Raw genomic sequence first — 15576 nt, 5'->3', positions numbered from 1 at the left:
ATTGGTTTGTGAAAAGTGTTCTTCGGTGGGTGATATGGTGTTTTTGTGTTATCATTTTCCTGTGTGAATTCATTTGTTGGGACATTTAATGCACTTGATGAGGTACACCACAAGTTGTGATAAGCATATGTAGGACCGATGAATCTTGAAAGGTGTGTTGTGGTAGGGTATTGATCATTTTAGCAGTGGAGATGTGTTTGCAGATTTTTTCAGTCTGTTGTTCTGGCAGGTCTGGTCCCACTTGGAGTTGGTGGTGTGGTCTGTGGGAAGCTTGTATCTGATGATGACCTTGGTGAGGTTGGAGGGTGGTTTGAAGGCCAGTAGAGGGGGTTTGGGAAAGATTTCTTTCAGGATGTAATTCCCATCAAATATGGATTGTAATTGTTTGATTCCCCCATATGGGTTCCAGTGTGAGGTAGTAGTGACTATTAGGGGTGTGCTGTCAGTGGGTTTTTTTTTCTGTATTGAAGTAGGCTTTTTGAGGGTATTTGCATGGCCGATTCCATGATGCAATCTACTTCTCTGGTGGAGAAAAATTTTTTAGTCTCTAAAGTGCCCCAAATACTCCTTCTTTTTTCTCTGGTGGAGTGTCCTGGTTTAGTGAAGGTGGCTTTGTGTGTTTAGGTGTATATCCTGGACTTTCTCTTCAGAGCAAATTCTGAGATATGAGTGCAAGTCTGTAGATAAGTTTTTGGTATGTCTGGGATGGAGGTAAATATGGTGATTGGTGGGTTCTTGATATGGATGTTAGTAGGGTTCCATTGTTTAAGCTACTTGTTATGTCCAAGAAGTTGATGCTGGTGTGGCAGTGTTCTAGAGAGTTTGATGGAAGGGTGGTGATAGTTGAAGTTGTGATAGAAATCTATGAGAGCGCTTAGGTCTTCTGTCAAGAGGATGAAAACAACATTGATGCAGGTGTATTGCTGGTTTCGTGGTGCATTTTTCCAGAACTTCTTATCTAATTCTTGTATAATTATCAGCTGCTTGAGATGTCTCAATAGTATATTAGTGTTCGAACGTATTCTGCCATTTTCTACAAGCACAGTATTGTTTACTCCATTTTATTCTGTTGATCAGTCTGTTAGTCTCAGTTACCTTTGACAAAGTTTTTTACAAAACATGAGGCTAACACAAAGTATTATACTTGCAAGGTATCATTCTCTCCATATTACTGATTGTCTGTATTGTCACTACTTCAGCAAATTGATGAATGGATACAAGAAGATTTGTAACATGAGTCACTTAACCTAAGCTGAACTCGTGTTAGTGGTCAGAACAATCCCCTTTCAAAGAGCTAGTTGTGACCTTTCCTTCTGGACATCGAGCTTAATGTGGTGACGTACACAGACTTCTTCTTATAGCAACACTTTTTTTTGGTGTTCCCTTAGAAAGCAAAGGCCTACACTTGATAGCTGCGCTCTGTAAAGCTGCATTGGCTGCCTGTTTAGGGAGTATGCTTCAAACTTTTATTCTAGTTCTTACTTGAACAAAGACTTTAAAATTGGGCTCCGTACCCAAAGAAATTTCTGCTTTCCTTGAGATCGTTAAGTTTGGACTAGCTGATTACACTGTGTAGTTGAGTGTATGGCTAGGAGCAGTCTGTCAATTTTGAATGCTTACTCCCTAGATGTCTACCAAAGCTCATTGGTTGCATCTTTCAAGGCAAGGCTAAGGGCTTATGTATTTTGTAGGCTTTATTACTGTGTAGTAGGTTAGGACTTGGCCAGATTAGATATCTAGCTATTTATTTTGGTGTACTAGCTAGTGTTGTATGTTTTTTTGTGCAGTGCTTAGGTGCTTTTTGCTTTCAAGTGTTTTAAAAGTGAATGATAAACATTTCAAGACCACGTTGTGGCTGGTCTTGCTGAGGGGCATAGCGGACACGGTGGTCCAACGGTCCTTTTGTCCTTCCTCCCACACTTTTTAAACTTCCTTGCAGGGGCAAGACATGCTTAGGGTAGGTACCCAAAAGGGAGTGATATAAGGGCAGGACTATGCCCCCTGTATATTGACCATTGGATATGGGGATTACAAAGGGGATCCCAAGGGTAGTAGAGCCCCTATTCTATAGTATTCTTTCCTATCTTCCTCAGGGGACTTCTAGCCAAGTCAGTCAGAATTCCTTCCGGGATAAACAGCTTTTCACCACCCCAAAAAGAGCTAGTGTCACAATCTGCCCTTTAAAAGGAAGAACTTATTCCTTCTGTCACCTCTATAGTCGTGTGGCAATAGTCTAACCAAAAGAATTTAAACTGTAAGACACTTGAACTAGAACTTTGTTACATGCCACAAGCTACAAATACTTGAAAAACTGCAACTAGTTGCATAGTCAGTACTACTGGTTATGAATTTTAAAATCTTACTGGTGTTTTCAGATATGTTTAAGTATAGTATTCTATCTGTAGCTTCCTAGCCAGTAAATCAGAAGTTGTATGTTAGGTTAGATCAAAAAAAGTCTTTATTTCGCTATCACTGACCATACAATTCCTGTAGCTTTCCTCTGGAAAATTGACTTTTTTTTTCCAGAACCTACACTTTTGTTGAAAAACATTGGTGGGGAAAATTTCCAACCAGCTCTAATATGCTAAAAGTTGTAAAGCTAGAGGCTTCACACTTTATTGCTTCTGTAGGACAAGCTTATTGCCTGTGCAATCTTAACCTGTTCCTTTTGTACATTTGCAATAACATCATCTTAATGAAATTATTAAACTTTCTTTCTTGCCTCATTCAGTGCACAAAACAAATGGTGGTCACTTACTGAACAGCTATTCAGTATTCTCCTTTTTCACATTGCTCAATGAGTGGACCCATGCCTTATTTACTGCACACTATTCAAACTCTACTCTGAAGATGGAATTATTAATTTCCTTAGGGTTTTTTCTGTGGTGCTCATCACTATGGTATCTGGTTCACAAATATCAATGAATTAATTTTGTAACACCCCTGTGAATTGAGGGGGTATTCTTATCCCCATTTTACAAATGGGGAACTGAAGCACAGAGATTAAGGTACAAATTAAACACTAACATTGCTCAATTTGAGACACATAAGACCTGATTTTTTTTCAGTCTGCCTAGCATAATAAAGAACTTCATATATTCAAAGCACAACTCTCCAGACTTCAGTTGCAGCTATGAGCATTTAACACTCATCCAAATGAGACCCCAGGGTCTTGAGTCACATATCCAAAAAGGAGGAGTGCATGGTTAATGGCCACTTGTGAAATGTTTGCTTTAAGTGACTTGCCCAACATAACATAGGAACTTTGTGGCAGAGGCAGGGAGGAAAGCCAATTCTCAGGGCAGCATTCAACCTCTAATTATGACACCATCCTTCTTCATAATCCTCTGCCTCATTCAATATACACCTTCCAACTTTTGCAGCCAATGAAGTGGGAGTCTGTGTTGGGGTGCACTGAATGAGGCAGGAGGCCCATGGAAAAAATTGTATGTGGTCATGTAAGTAAATGTTATCATTATGCATAACAAAAGGGCTTTGAATTAAGGCTGTACAGTCTTAATTGTGGCATTTAAGTTTTGAGCGTTTGATTTTGCAGACTTGATGATGATCTTTAAATGTGTATGTATGTCTGTGTATAATGTGTGTATAACTTGACGTGAAGGAAAAGATGTTGAACTATACCTTTTCCAGATTCAAAGTGCATCTCTGGCTTTATATTTGGATGCCATAAAAGCTACTTTCAGGAAAGTTGTATTCAGACTAAAAAGCAATAGTGTTCAATTGCGAGTCCATTTTCACCACCTTCGGCTTTTATACTACCATCCATCACCATATTATGAGTGCACTACCTCAAAGTAATCTCAGTCTTCCTGTCAAGTTTCCCTGTTTAAAAAGTACAATTTTTGTACTCCAGTACTAAGAAATTTTGTTCCCTTTTAGGATCGAAATAGAATGTATGACAGTCTGAATATGCACTCATTGGAAAACTCTCTTATTGACATCATGAGAGCAGAGCACGATCCGCTTAAAGGTATGTTACTATGCTAACTAAAGAAAATGTCACCCATTCTTTGTTAATTTAGAACTCGGATTCATTGCTTCTTCAACCCGTAGCAAGCACTGTTTAAAATATATTTTATAATCTGTATTATATCCTAAATATTTATGATTGCATAAAATTTGCAATATTGGTGTGTCTATAGTTTTTACTAGAAATGAAGTAGTTTACTTCAAAAACCTTGCTGACTCAAAAAATCACTCATCAGCAGTAACATATATCTGCCTTCAAACATTTACAGTGTTGGTATATCTGTGTTGGTCCCAAAATATTAGTAAGACGAGATGGATGAGGGTAATATCTTTTATTGGACCAACTTCTGTTGGAGTGAGAGAGAAGCTTTCAAGCTTACAAAGAGCTCTTCTTGAGGTCTGGAAAAGGTACTCAGAGTACCACAGATTACAAGGTAGAACAGATAAGGAGTTAATACATGTTGCAAGAGACCATTCAAGGTGAAGTGGGAAATTAACACCTTTATCTCGCCAACCTTCTCTCTCTTGGTATGTTTAGACATTTTTTGTCCACTTTTTTTTTTTTGAAGATAATTCCAAATTGATTGAGTGAAATGTGAAGACGCATTCTTGGCTACTGGTACTAGTGCAGTGGTTCCCAAACTGGGGTTCATGAACCCCTGGGGTTCCCTAACGGCAGACAGAGCTGTCCCTAGGGATCCTGGGCAGCAGAGGGCCAGCAGACCCCTGGACCTCCAAGAGCTAAGCAGATCAAAGCAAGCATATCTGTCACACTGAGGAGATTTAAACTTCAAGACTCCTTATAAGAAATGGAAAAGGAGGTGGCTATTTTTTGCCGATTTTAAAATTAAATAGGCAGCTAGTATTGTTTTCAAATTTTTTATGAAGAACAAGTTTAAGTTTAACGTGCATTGTTTACCTGGACTGCTCAAGACCTGAATGGTTGTGTAGGAGGAACTCTGAGTTAGCTTCTTAAATACCTTCATGCTGTTTCACATCTGATACTCCTTGATGAAACATAGGAGCCTTGTCTTATAACTGGCTTATTCAAAGTGATACAAACTACGAAAGTGAGATCTTGGAAGAGTGGTGCCGTTTTCATAATGTAATAAAAATAGTGTAATGATTAATAATAAATAGTGTGTGATGAGCATGTCATAAACAAATTTTATATTTGCAAGATCATTGCTTTTATAATTTATACTCGGGTAAAGGAGAAAATCCCTGGAAATATTCATTTTTAGGAGGGGGTTCGAGACTTGACTTTTTAGTGAAAGGGGTTCACAGGTTGTTAAAGTTTGGGAACCACTGTACTATTGCATACATAAATTATTCTTAATCTAAAGTTAAAATTCCTCAGACTTGTAAGAAATAAGAACTCTAATTGCATACCGTTGATAATATAAAAGTATTTGAACTGTACTGTAATTATAGCTTAACTACATGTTTGTTTTTTTAACACAAATAACTCAATTCTGTCCTGTAAACTTTTATTTCCAAAACAGGTGAGATATGTACTCGTTGTACAAGTAACCCTGTTTCTTTGAGGTTAAAAGTGCAGCTAATTCATTTTTGAACTTTTGGAAAGTGGTTTCCTTTCCTCAGGTGTGCTTAATTGAAATCACGGGGCCACAGCAGTGACTTTATAGTTAATGTTTGTGGACTTCCATTTTAATTCCTCTGTTCACTGTGTAATGATTTAAAAATTAAGCACCAAAGAATTTTAAGTTTTAATCTAAGCCCAAATGACCTTTAAAAATAAGTTTTGAATAAACCCAAGCCATCTGAGTTGTGCAAATGAAATGTTTCTTTTTTTATGCTATGTTTAAACTATTTGTCCTCCAATTTAGACTGGTTTAAAGACTTCAAACTTGCTATGCATTTAGTATTCACTGCAAAACAAGTGCCTTTTCTCATTCAAAGAAATTAGGTTCAGAACTAGGCATGGATAGAAGTAATTACTGTTCATGTATGGTAGTCTGTGCTCATCCACTCATTTTCTACCTCCAGAAATTCCTAATTATTATTTATCTTACATTAACACAGAGGTCTCAGTTTTGATAAGGCTCACATTGTGCTAGGTACCATAAAAACTCATATTAAGAGATAGGCAATGTCTAAGGTCTTTTGGGCAGGAACTATCTTTAGGCAACCACAAATTGCCACATTTCTACTTCTTAGGTGACAAATCCTCTGTTTCTCAATAAATCATGTTACATCTTAGCTACCTGTTATGTTGGAAGTTTTCAAAACCTACCTAGAAGTCTAGTCTACATTAAAAAAATTATTTCTATTTCAATCAAAACAACTTGATTGTTCAAACTCCAGCTGGGGATGTGCACTTTGGAAGTGCTGCAGCAGTATAACAACCCTCAGTTTGCCCCACATTTACACTGTCATGGTACTGTGCTGCACTGATTGTGGCATGTCGCCCTCTGGGTGCATATCCTAGAATTTCCCAAATGTCCAATATATTACATGCTGGGCAATTTTCAAGTCTTGATTCTGAGATACGTTGAGGGAGCCCAGGGGAATTGGGTCCAATTTGAATGCGAATAAGTTTTTAAACCTACCATGATGTTCATTTTTTCCAGGATGTAAAACTAGGTTTTATTTATTCTACCTAGCCATATCTTAAAGCAAACGCATGAGTTTTTGGAATAATTATCATCAAATTTGCAACTTCACTAAGACTAAAGACAAAATTTTAAAACCAGTGTGCTTAAAGTTAACACTTCTGAAAATCTGATGAATTCTATGGGAGGTGTAGAGGTTCTGTGCTTCTAAAAATTAGGTCAGTAGAGGCCTAAATATAGATCTAGGTCTTTAAATTTCTGATCCTAAAGTTTTGACCTACACATTACTATCTATCTATCTATCTATCAATCAAATGGCATTTTCATAATATGGCTGCTGATGTTCGTAAGTGTACTAAAACGATTAATACCTGAGCATGCTTTCTGAAAGTCAAATATAAAGTTGGATTAAAAGGAAAAGGTTTTATTTGAGAGGCAGAGAATAATCCGCACTCACCAACTGAATTTAAATTGAGTAGTTGAGTACATCTCTTTTGAAGTAAATATTTTGATCAAGATACTGCTTCTCTTTGGGAAATATATTACTTGTTCAAAGTGAAAGGGATAAATTATTAACATAGAGCGTTCCTCAGTTATATTCCTTGAGAGTAAATGGGAGAAAAAGTGACATCCACTAGAATTGCTTAAAACCGGTCTTCCACCCCCTTTACGTGTTGCAGTCTCTGTGTCATTCCTTTGATTTTTGGCAATGTCAGTATTCCCTTTTAAGGTCCAGGATGCAAGAAGCTACAAAACCATAGCTTTTTGTTAGTTCAGGCCCTACTACAGTGTCTCGGTAGCCAAATTCTCTTTGAGAGTCTTGCCCATCACAATATTTCTAAAGTTAACTGACAAACCTGGCATGTTTTGTAGAATGTGCCTGCTTAATAAAATCTCTTGGTAAATAGTATGGTTTGTTATAACAAGAATGTTTGGTTTTTATAGCAAGTTTTTTCAATTGTAAATTTAAACAAAACAATGCATCTTTTATGTAGTACTGCAGTGGTAAAATGAAAGTCCTTGGAATTTTAAGCACGTGTTTCAGATTTAGCTGCTTACAGTGTCTGGAGTATGACTAAGCATCTTAGTTTGTTCTGCATTCCACTAATCGAAAACATGTATTAGTTTACAGCATTTGTCTTTATATTTGAAAATCCATTTGTTAGAAAATGAGGATTTCACTGTTTTTGCTCTCATTAATTTACAGAACTATGGATTTTATCTAATCTACTTTCTACTATAAGATAAATCCATATATGTTCTAAGAACTAGCATATGTTTAGAAATATGCAGTTCTAGACTTTATTTACTCTAAATTTAATCTGTGTAAAGTTTCTAATCAAAGAAAGATGTAATTCTTATGTAAATCTAAAGTCTTTGAAAACTGGATGTTAAACGTTGTTAATTTTTATAATGGTCTTAATTCTATAGAAAAATAAGATTGTAACATTTAACATCTGGATTGATCTTTTATCCATATTGCTTTCTCACCAGGGCATTTCAGAACAAACTATTAGTAAATAGCATTTAAGTTAGAGACTTAAGATCAGTAGAATCCGAGCTGAAGACAGCGCAGTCATATACCAAAATTATAAAGCTATTCCTTACTGATTCTTCTATTAACATGTGACTCAAATTGTTTTTGAGGAGCACTAGAGAACCTGAGAGAAAAGCTAAGCTGAAGTACCTGAACATTGGTCCCCAGGCTACCTCTTTTAGAAATGCGTTTTTGTGGGGGGATTTGTTGGTCCGTCTCCCCCCCCAACTGGTTCTTGCTCATGCCAAAAACACACAGAGAAGACTTGGTTTATAGGTATTGCAACAGCAGGTTATTCAGTTTACTTACGCTAGACTAGCTCATGATGATAGGCAATTGGGGAAGTAACTATGCTTCTCGTGGAAGTGCATTAGAACTGAGAAGCTAGTGGCTTATGGTGTTGCTTTGGGGTTTATTTTTATTTTTGTTGAAGAGCTTGAATTGTCTCCACTGTGAATAGGCTGGAGTCTTCCCCCCCCCCCCCCTTTGTGCGTTTAACGTGTTCTGTGTAGAAAGGAAGCAATATTGGTCTTGAGGCCTGATTCACCACTACTTGCTTTCTTGTAGCCACTTACACCTGTGCAAAATAGATGTAAAATAGTACCAAATAAGAAGTAGCCACTCATTTACATAAGTGGTAATATTTTTCACCCATTTTGTAAGGTAGTGGTAAACAGGCATTACACATTTTTCTCTATGCTCCTCTGTAAGGGGAAAACAAACTTGGGGAAATTGTTAGGAATATTACAATAGTAGATTATTGTAATAGTGAGGAAAAGAAAATCACAATATAGGTTTACCTATGGAAAAAAGAGTTTGATATAACTGGAAGCTTCTCTGTATCTGCCTTTATTTGTAGTTTCCATTCCTACCATCTTACTTAGGAATCTCAACACACCAGAAGAGCTTGCTTTAGAAAGCCACCAGCTGGACCATGCTCATTGGAATGGTGAGGGTGGGGGGCAGGGAGGACTGCAGATTTGTAACTGTTTACAGATTTATTTATTTTTTTCCACCATAACAGAAATAGAATTTAGGAATGAAATGCAAAAAAATTTAGCATTAATGCAACAATAAGGTTGCAAGTTCAAATATTAATGTCTCTACTAAAAGTTAATGTTGCTGTAGTAACATTAGCGGTGTTGTGTTGCACATTTTGTTTCATAAAATGCACAACACACCATCAGTTTATGTTGTTGAATAATCATAAGGCGATAGCAACTTTAAAATTGCACTTTTATCTGCATATTTTTTTAATTTTTTTACATATCACTGAAAGAGACTTGAAAAAATATTTTTTCACTTTATGTATTTGACAGCACTTTGTGTGAAGTTGGGTTCACAGTTTCCCTACCTCTGGTTTATGTGAGTTTTTTTCATCTATCATCCGGGTAAAGATACACTTTTGAAAATGGGAAAATATGGTTGAAAGAACAACAAAAGTTAATAGAGAGACTTGGGAAAATATAGTACTTGAATCTTCTCTTAGCCTTTTTTAATTGACTGATTTCAGATAGACAGTGTCTCTAAACTTTCTTTGACTTTTTACAGGTTTCAGAGTAGCAGCCGTGTTAGTCTGTATTCGCAAAAAGAAAAGGATTACTTGTGGCACCTTAGAGACTAACAAATTTATTAGAGCATAAGTGTTCGTCATCCGATGAAGTGAGCTGTAGCTCACGAAAGCTTATGCTCTAATAAATTTGTTAGTCTCTAAGGTGCCACAAGTAATCCTTTTCTTTTGACTTTTTAGTGTGCTTGACCACTCAAACATGCATTTAATAAGAACATAATTGTATTTTATTAACATCCATTTTCCAAAAAATTGAAAAGAAATTTGAAGGGTTTTAAAAAAGCCCTGATCTTGCAACTGACTCCATGCTGGAAAAACTGTACAGCCACACATAATCCCATTAAACCAGTTGCATTCCCTGTGAGTGCCGAGGTTTGCCCACACACAGGAACTTGCAAAAATCAAACTCTAATAATATATGTATGCAAAAATGCTATGTTAAAATGTTCTTAGGGTTGCAAAGTCAGGCACTCCAAAGATAGGAAATGCCACAACTAAGGTTGCCTGTGCAGCCAATGCACAAGATCACTGGGGCTTGGTGAATGAGATAACTGTTCTATATTTTTTTTTTATCCTCCTTCAAACAAACACCATCCCAACCCTACACAAAAAATGAAGTTACTCATTTCTTCATTAGCTTGTCTGTGGGGCTTAGCAACATAGTATCTAAATTCTATCTCTCAGTTCTATCTCAAGGAAAGTAGTATTCCTGTTTACAAAGGGATAACTGAGGTTCAGGAACATTAAGAGTAAATTTGCAAAACTCTCCACTGATTTTGGGTACCCAACTTGACATACCCAGGGACCTGATTTTGTTACATCACTTGATATGTTCAAAGTACTGTACAGATATTAATTAATCCTCACAACAACCCTGTGGCTGAGCATGAATGAGCATTATCCCCCTCTCACAGACTAGTACTAGAGAACTGAGACAGAAAGGCCAAGTGACTTTCCCAATTTCACACAGTGACTCAGTAGCAGATCCAAAATTAGAATTTGACTGCCTGACTTTCAATTCTGAGCTCAGAATTTCCAAATTTTCCAAAACGTACTGCCTTACTGCCAGAGGGGCTGTCCAGCCACAGCTCCCAGACTTTCATTGTTGTGAATGCCCAACACAATTGAAAAGTGGACCTCAGTCGTCTCAGATTTGGAGCCCAGAAAATGAGGAACATAAAGTGCATCTGGAAAATTTTTTAGTTTAAGTGCCTTGCTCATGATTATGTAGGAAGTCTGTCAAAGCTAGGGATAGAACAGAGCTCGGGGGGGGGGGGGTTGTTAATCAGCTGCCTTAACCACAAGACCATCCTTGTTCTTTCTGCAGTCATCTGCCTTATTTACCACACACCTTCAACTTCTAACGTAAATAAGTCAGGGATCCTATGGAATCCTGATTCATTCACTTAAGCACCATGCATTCTGTACACTGAATGAGGAGGGGAACCTGTGGAAAAAGTAGTATGTAGTAATGTCATTAAAAACTGTATCATAATGCACATAAACAAGGAAGCCTTAATTCTGGTAAAAAGAAAAGGAGTACTTGTGGCACCTTGGAGACTAACAAATTTATTTGAGCATAAGTTTTCGTGAGCTACAGCTCACTTCATCGGATGCATTCTGTTTTTTCTCATTTTTGAGTACTTGACTTTACAATCAACATGCTTTAAAGATACAACTATGCACAAAATCTTTTAATAATAGTTACTCAGTAATTGAGTTCTATCCTGCAAGTTCTCTGTATGCACAACTCCCACTGAAATCAGTATAAGTTCCACATACACAAGGCTGCAGGATTGGATCCTTCATTATGTCTCTGCAATCATATGTTTGCAGTATAATAATATTGAATGTTCTAATTAAAAATATTATATGATTTGAGATTATAGTTAAGCAAGGCTGTTTTAATATCAATAAAATGTATGGATATGTTGGGATTTTTTTTTTTTTTTTTTTTTTTTGCTCTAAGGCATTGCAGTGAAACAGAGCAGCTATTGTAAGTTTCTGTGTAGGTCAGTTTGCAGTACTGTCATGTTTGCAGCTTCCTGTGAACAGAAAACTTCTCCTTTTAATAAAAAGGAGATTGGAATGAGGAGATGTTTTTTCTATGCGCTTTAAACATAAAGTTTAACTGACAAGACCCTATTTGCTGCAATAAATATTTTAAAATCTAGTGTGACTACATGAGGATTTCCTGTAATTTTACTTTAACACATTTTTGTATCATAAACTAGCTAATGGGGATCTCCAAGAAACTTTAAAGAATGTTTGCATTCTAAAGGCTTTTAAAAAATTCAGTAATTGAAACATTCTTGGTTTGGTTTTGTCAAACTGCCTTAGTGGAAGAACAATATATGCAGAAATTATATGAAGTACAACAAGATGCAATTATAAATCAGTTAAAAGCAAGTTAAATGTTTTAATCTGAACTCATAACAGGATTTTTGATACATTGGTTCAATGAAGAAATTCCAAATTGCAACAGTTAAACTCTGCTAAATAATGTGCATGTGAACAAGTTTTCACAATGAGTATGAAAGAGAATACTAGAGCAGCCAGCACTGTTTCTGGGTTGCATGAAACAAAAAGTGGCCTTATCCTATTGGAGCTGATCCCAAAAGAACACTGCAGATCTTATGACCAGAGAATTAAGGTTAAGAAGTTTGTTCTTGTCAACTTTAACTTGGGTCAAGGGTATTGTTGCTAATGTGCTTGGAGTTAAATATTAGCTCTTTATGTCCCCTAGGCAAAATGGAAATACAGTATATATTTAACTGTAGGCAGTGATTTTCTTTACCGTGATTTTAGCTATTACGCTTAAAAAGATTTTTTTTTTAAGGTCGCTTGAGTTATCCACATCCAGGGACTGACAATCTTCTGATGTTAAATGGTAAGCAATAAATCTTCTAAACAGTTTTTAATTATTCTAGCTTAGCTTAAATCTGAAATATAATGTAAAATGGAATATTGTATTCTTTTACTGAGTTAACTGTATCCAGAGACAGTGACAATCTTCTAGGGACTGGCACCATCTTTCAGCATTAAAATGGTAAGAGTTAATCTTACAACAGCTTTTAATTAGATATAGCTTACTTTTAAATTTGAAATTCTCATAAGAAATATACTCTTATTTTCTGTTCCCAAGGAAGTCAATATTCTGTTCACCAGAAAATATCTAGTATTATAGAAAGCAAAAACTAAAATGATAGAAAGTGTGGATTTCTGACATGGATATTTGTGTGAATTATGCAACTAAGCCTGTGTTCATCTGAAGTAACACTTCTTTGTGTATGTGAGAGGATTTGGAACTAATTCAAGATCCTGTGCATATAGCTCCTGTGCATATAGCTCCCACTTACATGTGCTTGTTTTCCCCCGTCATCCAGGAATTCAGAAGTTTTATCACTAGTGTCCAGAAGGAGTTGTGTATGCACCCGCCATCCCACACACACACCCATACCCATGAGGCAAAGGGCAGAGCAACCCCACCTACCCACAATTCCTTCTAACTGCTCCTCAGCAGTCGGAACAGTTTAGTGTCCTCCCATATGCAATTTGTGATCTACTATAACCCTAGTTCCTCCTCAGCAGAACTACCACCTAGCCAGCTATTCTCCATTTTGTTGTTGTGCATTTAATTTTTCCTTCCCAAGTGAAATACTTTGTACCTGTCATTATTAATTTCACCTTGTGGATTTCAGACCAATTCTGTAATTTTAAAGGTCATTTTAAATTCTAATTGTGTATTTCAAAGTGCTCTCCACCCCTCCCAGCTTGGTGTCATCTGTAATTTATAAATATACTCTCCACTCCATTATCCAAGTCATTAATGAAAATATTGAATAATACTGGACACAGACTGACCCTTGTGGGACTCCATTAGATATGTCCACCCAGTTTTACTGTGAATTCCTTCAGGAGTTCTTGAACAGAATTGCTACCTGTTCTGATATTGCTTCATCTTAGGTAACCTAGAATGAATTTCATTAAGGCCTGCCATCTTGAATGGCCTCATGTACACTCATGACACCATTCTCCAGACTGAGACCTCTTCAGTCCTGGATCAGATCAGTTTATCATCCAAACATCCATGGTATGAACCAATAAGTAACAATCCCTTGGATGATCCTGTTCTCTTCCCTGGTAGTTGGATCGAAACAATGTTGTTGAGGATTCTTCATTCTGATAATGCTCATGAAGACTGTTGGTTGTTGACACATGTAATAAGGGCTGGGGTGCACATCTAAACCAATTTCACGTTTTTGTGGTCTATGGACATCTGCAGATTTGTCAGCTCAGGTAAACACCCTAGAATTTAGGGTGATTCACCTGGCTTGCAAATCATTTCTACCTCTTTAAAGCACCAAGCAGTACACCTGCTGATGGACAGCTCTATAGCAATGTATTACTTAAACAGGCAAGAGGCAGCAAAATCAGACCTCCTGTGTCAAGAGGCTGTTTCACTGTTGGAATGGTGCATTCTTCACCATATAGGTCTGACATCTTCCAGGGGAATTGAACCCCCTGACAGATCAGCTAAGCAAAAAGAATTAATCTTCCCACAAATGGTCTTTAAAAGATGCAGTACTAGCAGGGTATTCAGGACACTGGTTTCTGCAAATAGATCTTTCAGGACCAGAGATTAGAGAGTGCCCTCTGTTTTGTTGTTGATGGGGCCAGTCGGGGTGCTTCAGCAGACACGTTCATATTCCATGGTCAGATCATCTAGTCTATGCATTTCTCCTGTTCCTGTTAATCCCAGGATGCTAAGGAAAGTGAGACAAGATACGGCTCAGATGATCCTAGTGGGTCCATCATGGCCTCACCAGTTCTGATATCCAGAACTACTACCTCTCTCTAGTCACTGGTTCATAACTCTCCCACTCCTGATAGACACAATCTCTCAAGATTCTGGGCATGTACTCCATCTGAACCAAACATCTCTTCATCTGACAATATGGAGACTGTCTGGTTAACGTCAACAAATAGGGAGAGTTCTGCCAAGGTCCAGGAGACCCTCATGGAATGTAGAAAATCTTCAACCAGGAAAACACACACAGCTAAGTGGAAGCATTTTTCTTTCTGGGTGGGTGAGGCAACTTTGGTCCTCTACTGTTAATCCTGTTGATCATATTCCATTCGTTCTAGACTCTCTACTGCTTTAAAAACAGTAATCAGGCCTGGAATTTAGCTCAATTTAAAATTCACTGCACTGCTATTATGACTTTTCATCCTCCTGTTCAGGGTTCCTCAGTGTTTTCCCATTGAACCATCACAAAGATTCTGAAGGGACTTTTGAAGATGTTCCACCAGTAAGAGAGATACCACTTTCGTGAAACTTGAGCTTAGCCCTTTCTTCACTAATGGGACCTCCATCTGATTCCCTTTCATTTTGCTCCCTCCATCGTTAAGGGTGAATTTTTTGGTGGCGGTCACTTCTGAGTGCAGAGTAAGTGAGACCCAAGCACTCATGTCAAATCCCCATATGTTTTTTTATGCAGATAGAGTAACTATGAGTCCTCACCCTACTTATCCCAAAAGTTGTTTGTGACTTTCACATTAGTCAATATATACACTTACTGTATTTTTTCCAAAGCCTTATTCATCCCTTGATGAGGGAAAGTTAGATACCTTAGATAACGGGGAGAGGGGTCTCTTATATTAGAATGAGACTCTTCTGGAGATTTCCTAGACTTTTTATCATGTATGGCAATTTATCAAAGATTAGACCAGTCCCCGCTCAAAAATTATCTAAATGGATTGTGGACCGTATAAAGATTTCATACCTTCTTAATAAGCTACAACATCCAGTTCCAGTGTCTGCTCATTCTACTAGGTCCCAAGCTATCTCAGCCGTGTGCTTCAGTAGTGTTCCAATAGTTGAAATTTGTAGACGAGCCACA

General features: G+C 37.3%; 1 protein-coding gene across 8 annotated transcripts in view; it reads left to right on the top strand.

Annotated features, from left to right (window-relative positions):
• CPEB2 (cytoplasmic polyadenylation element binding protein 2) overlaps positions 1-15576 on the top strand; it is an 85642-nt gene that overhangs the window by 16085 nt on the left and 53981 nt on the right. For all 8 annotated transcript variants that reach the window (XM_038398346.2, XM_038398345.2, XM_043514139.1 and 5 more), the window contains exons 3-4: positions 3901-3991; positions 12513-12563. In XM_038398346.2, coding sequence (XP_038254274.1) covers positions 3901-3991; positions 12513-12563 — 142 coding nt within the window. The remainder of the gene's footprint in view (positions 1-3900; positions 3992-12512; positions 12564-15576) is intronic.

Source organism: Dermochelys coriacea, chromosome 4 (assembly GCF_009764565.3).
Source record: "Dermochelys coriacea isolate rDerCor1 chromosome 4, rDerCor1.pri.v4, whole genome shotgun sequence".
In the NCBI taxonomy this organism is placed as follows: domain Eukaryota; kingdom Metazoa; phylum Chordata; order Testudines; family Dermochelyidae; genus Dermochelys; species Dermochelys coriacea.
This window is presented reverse-complemented; position numbering and strand designations above follow the sequence as displayed.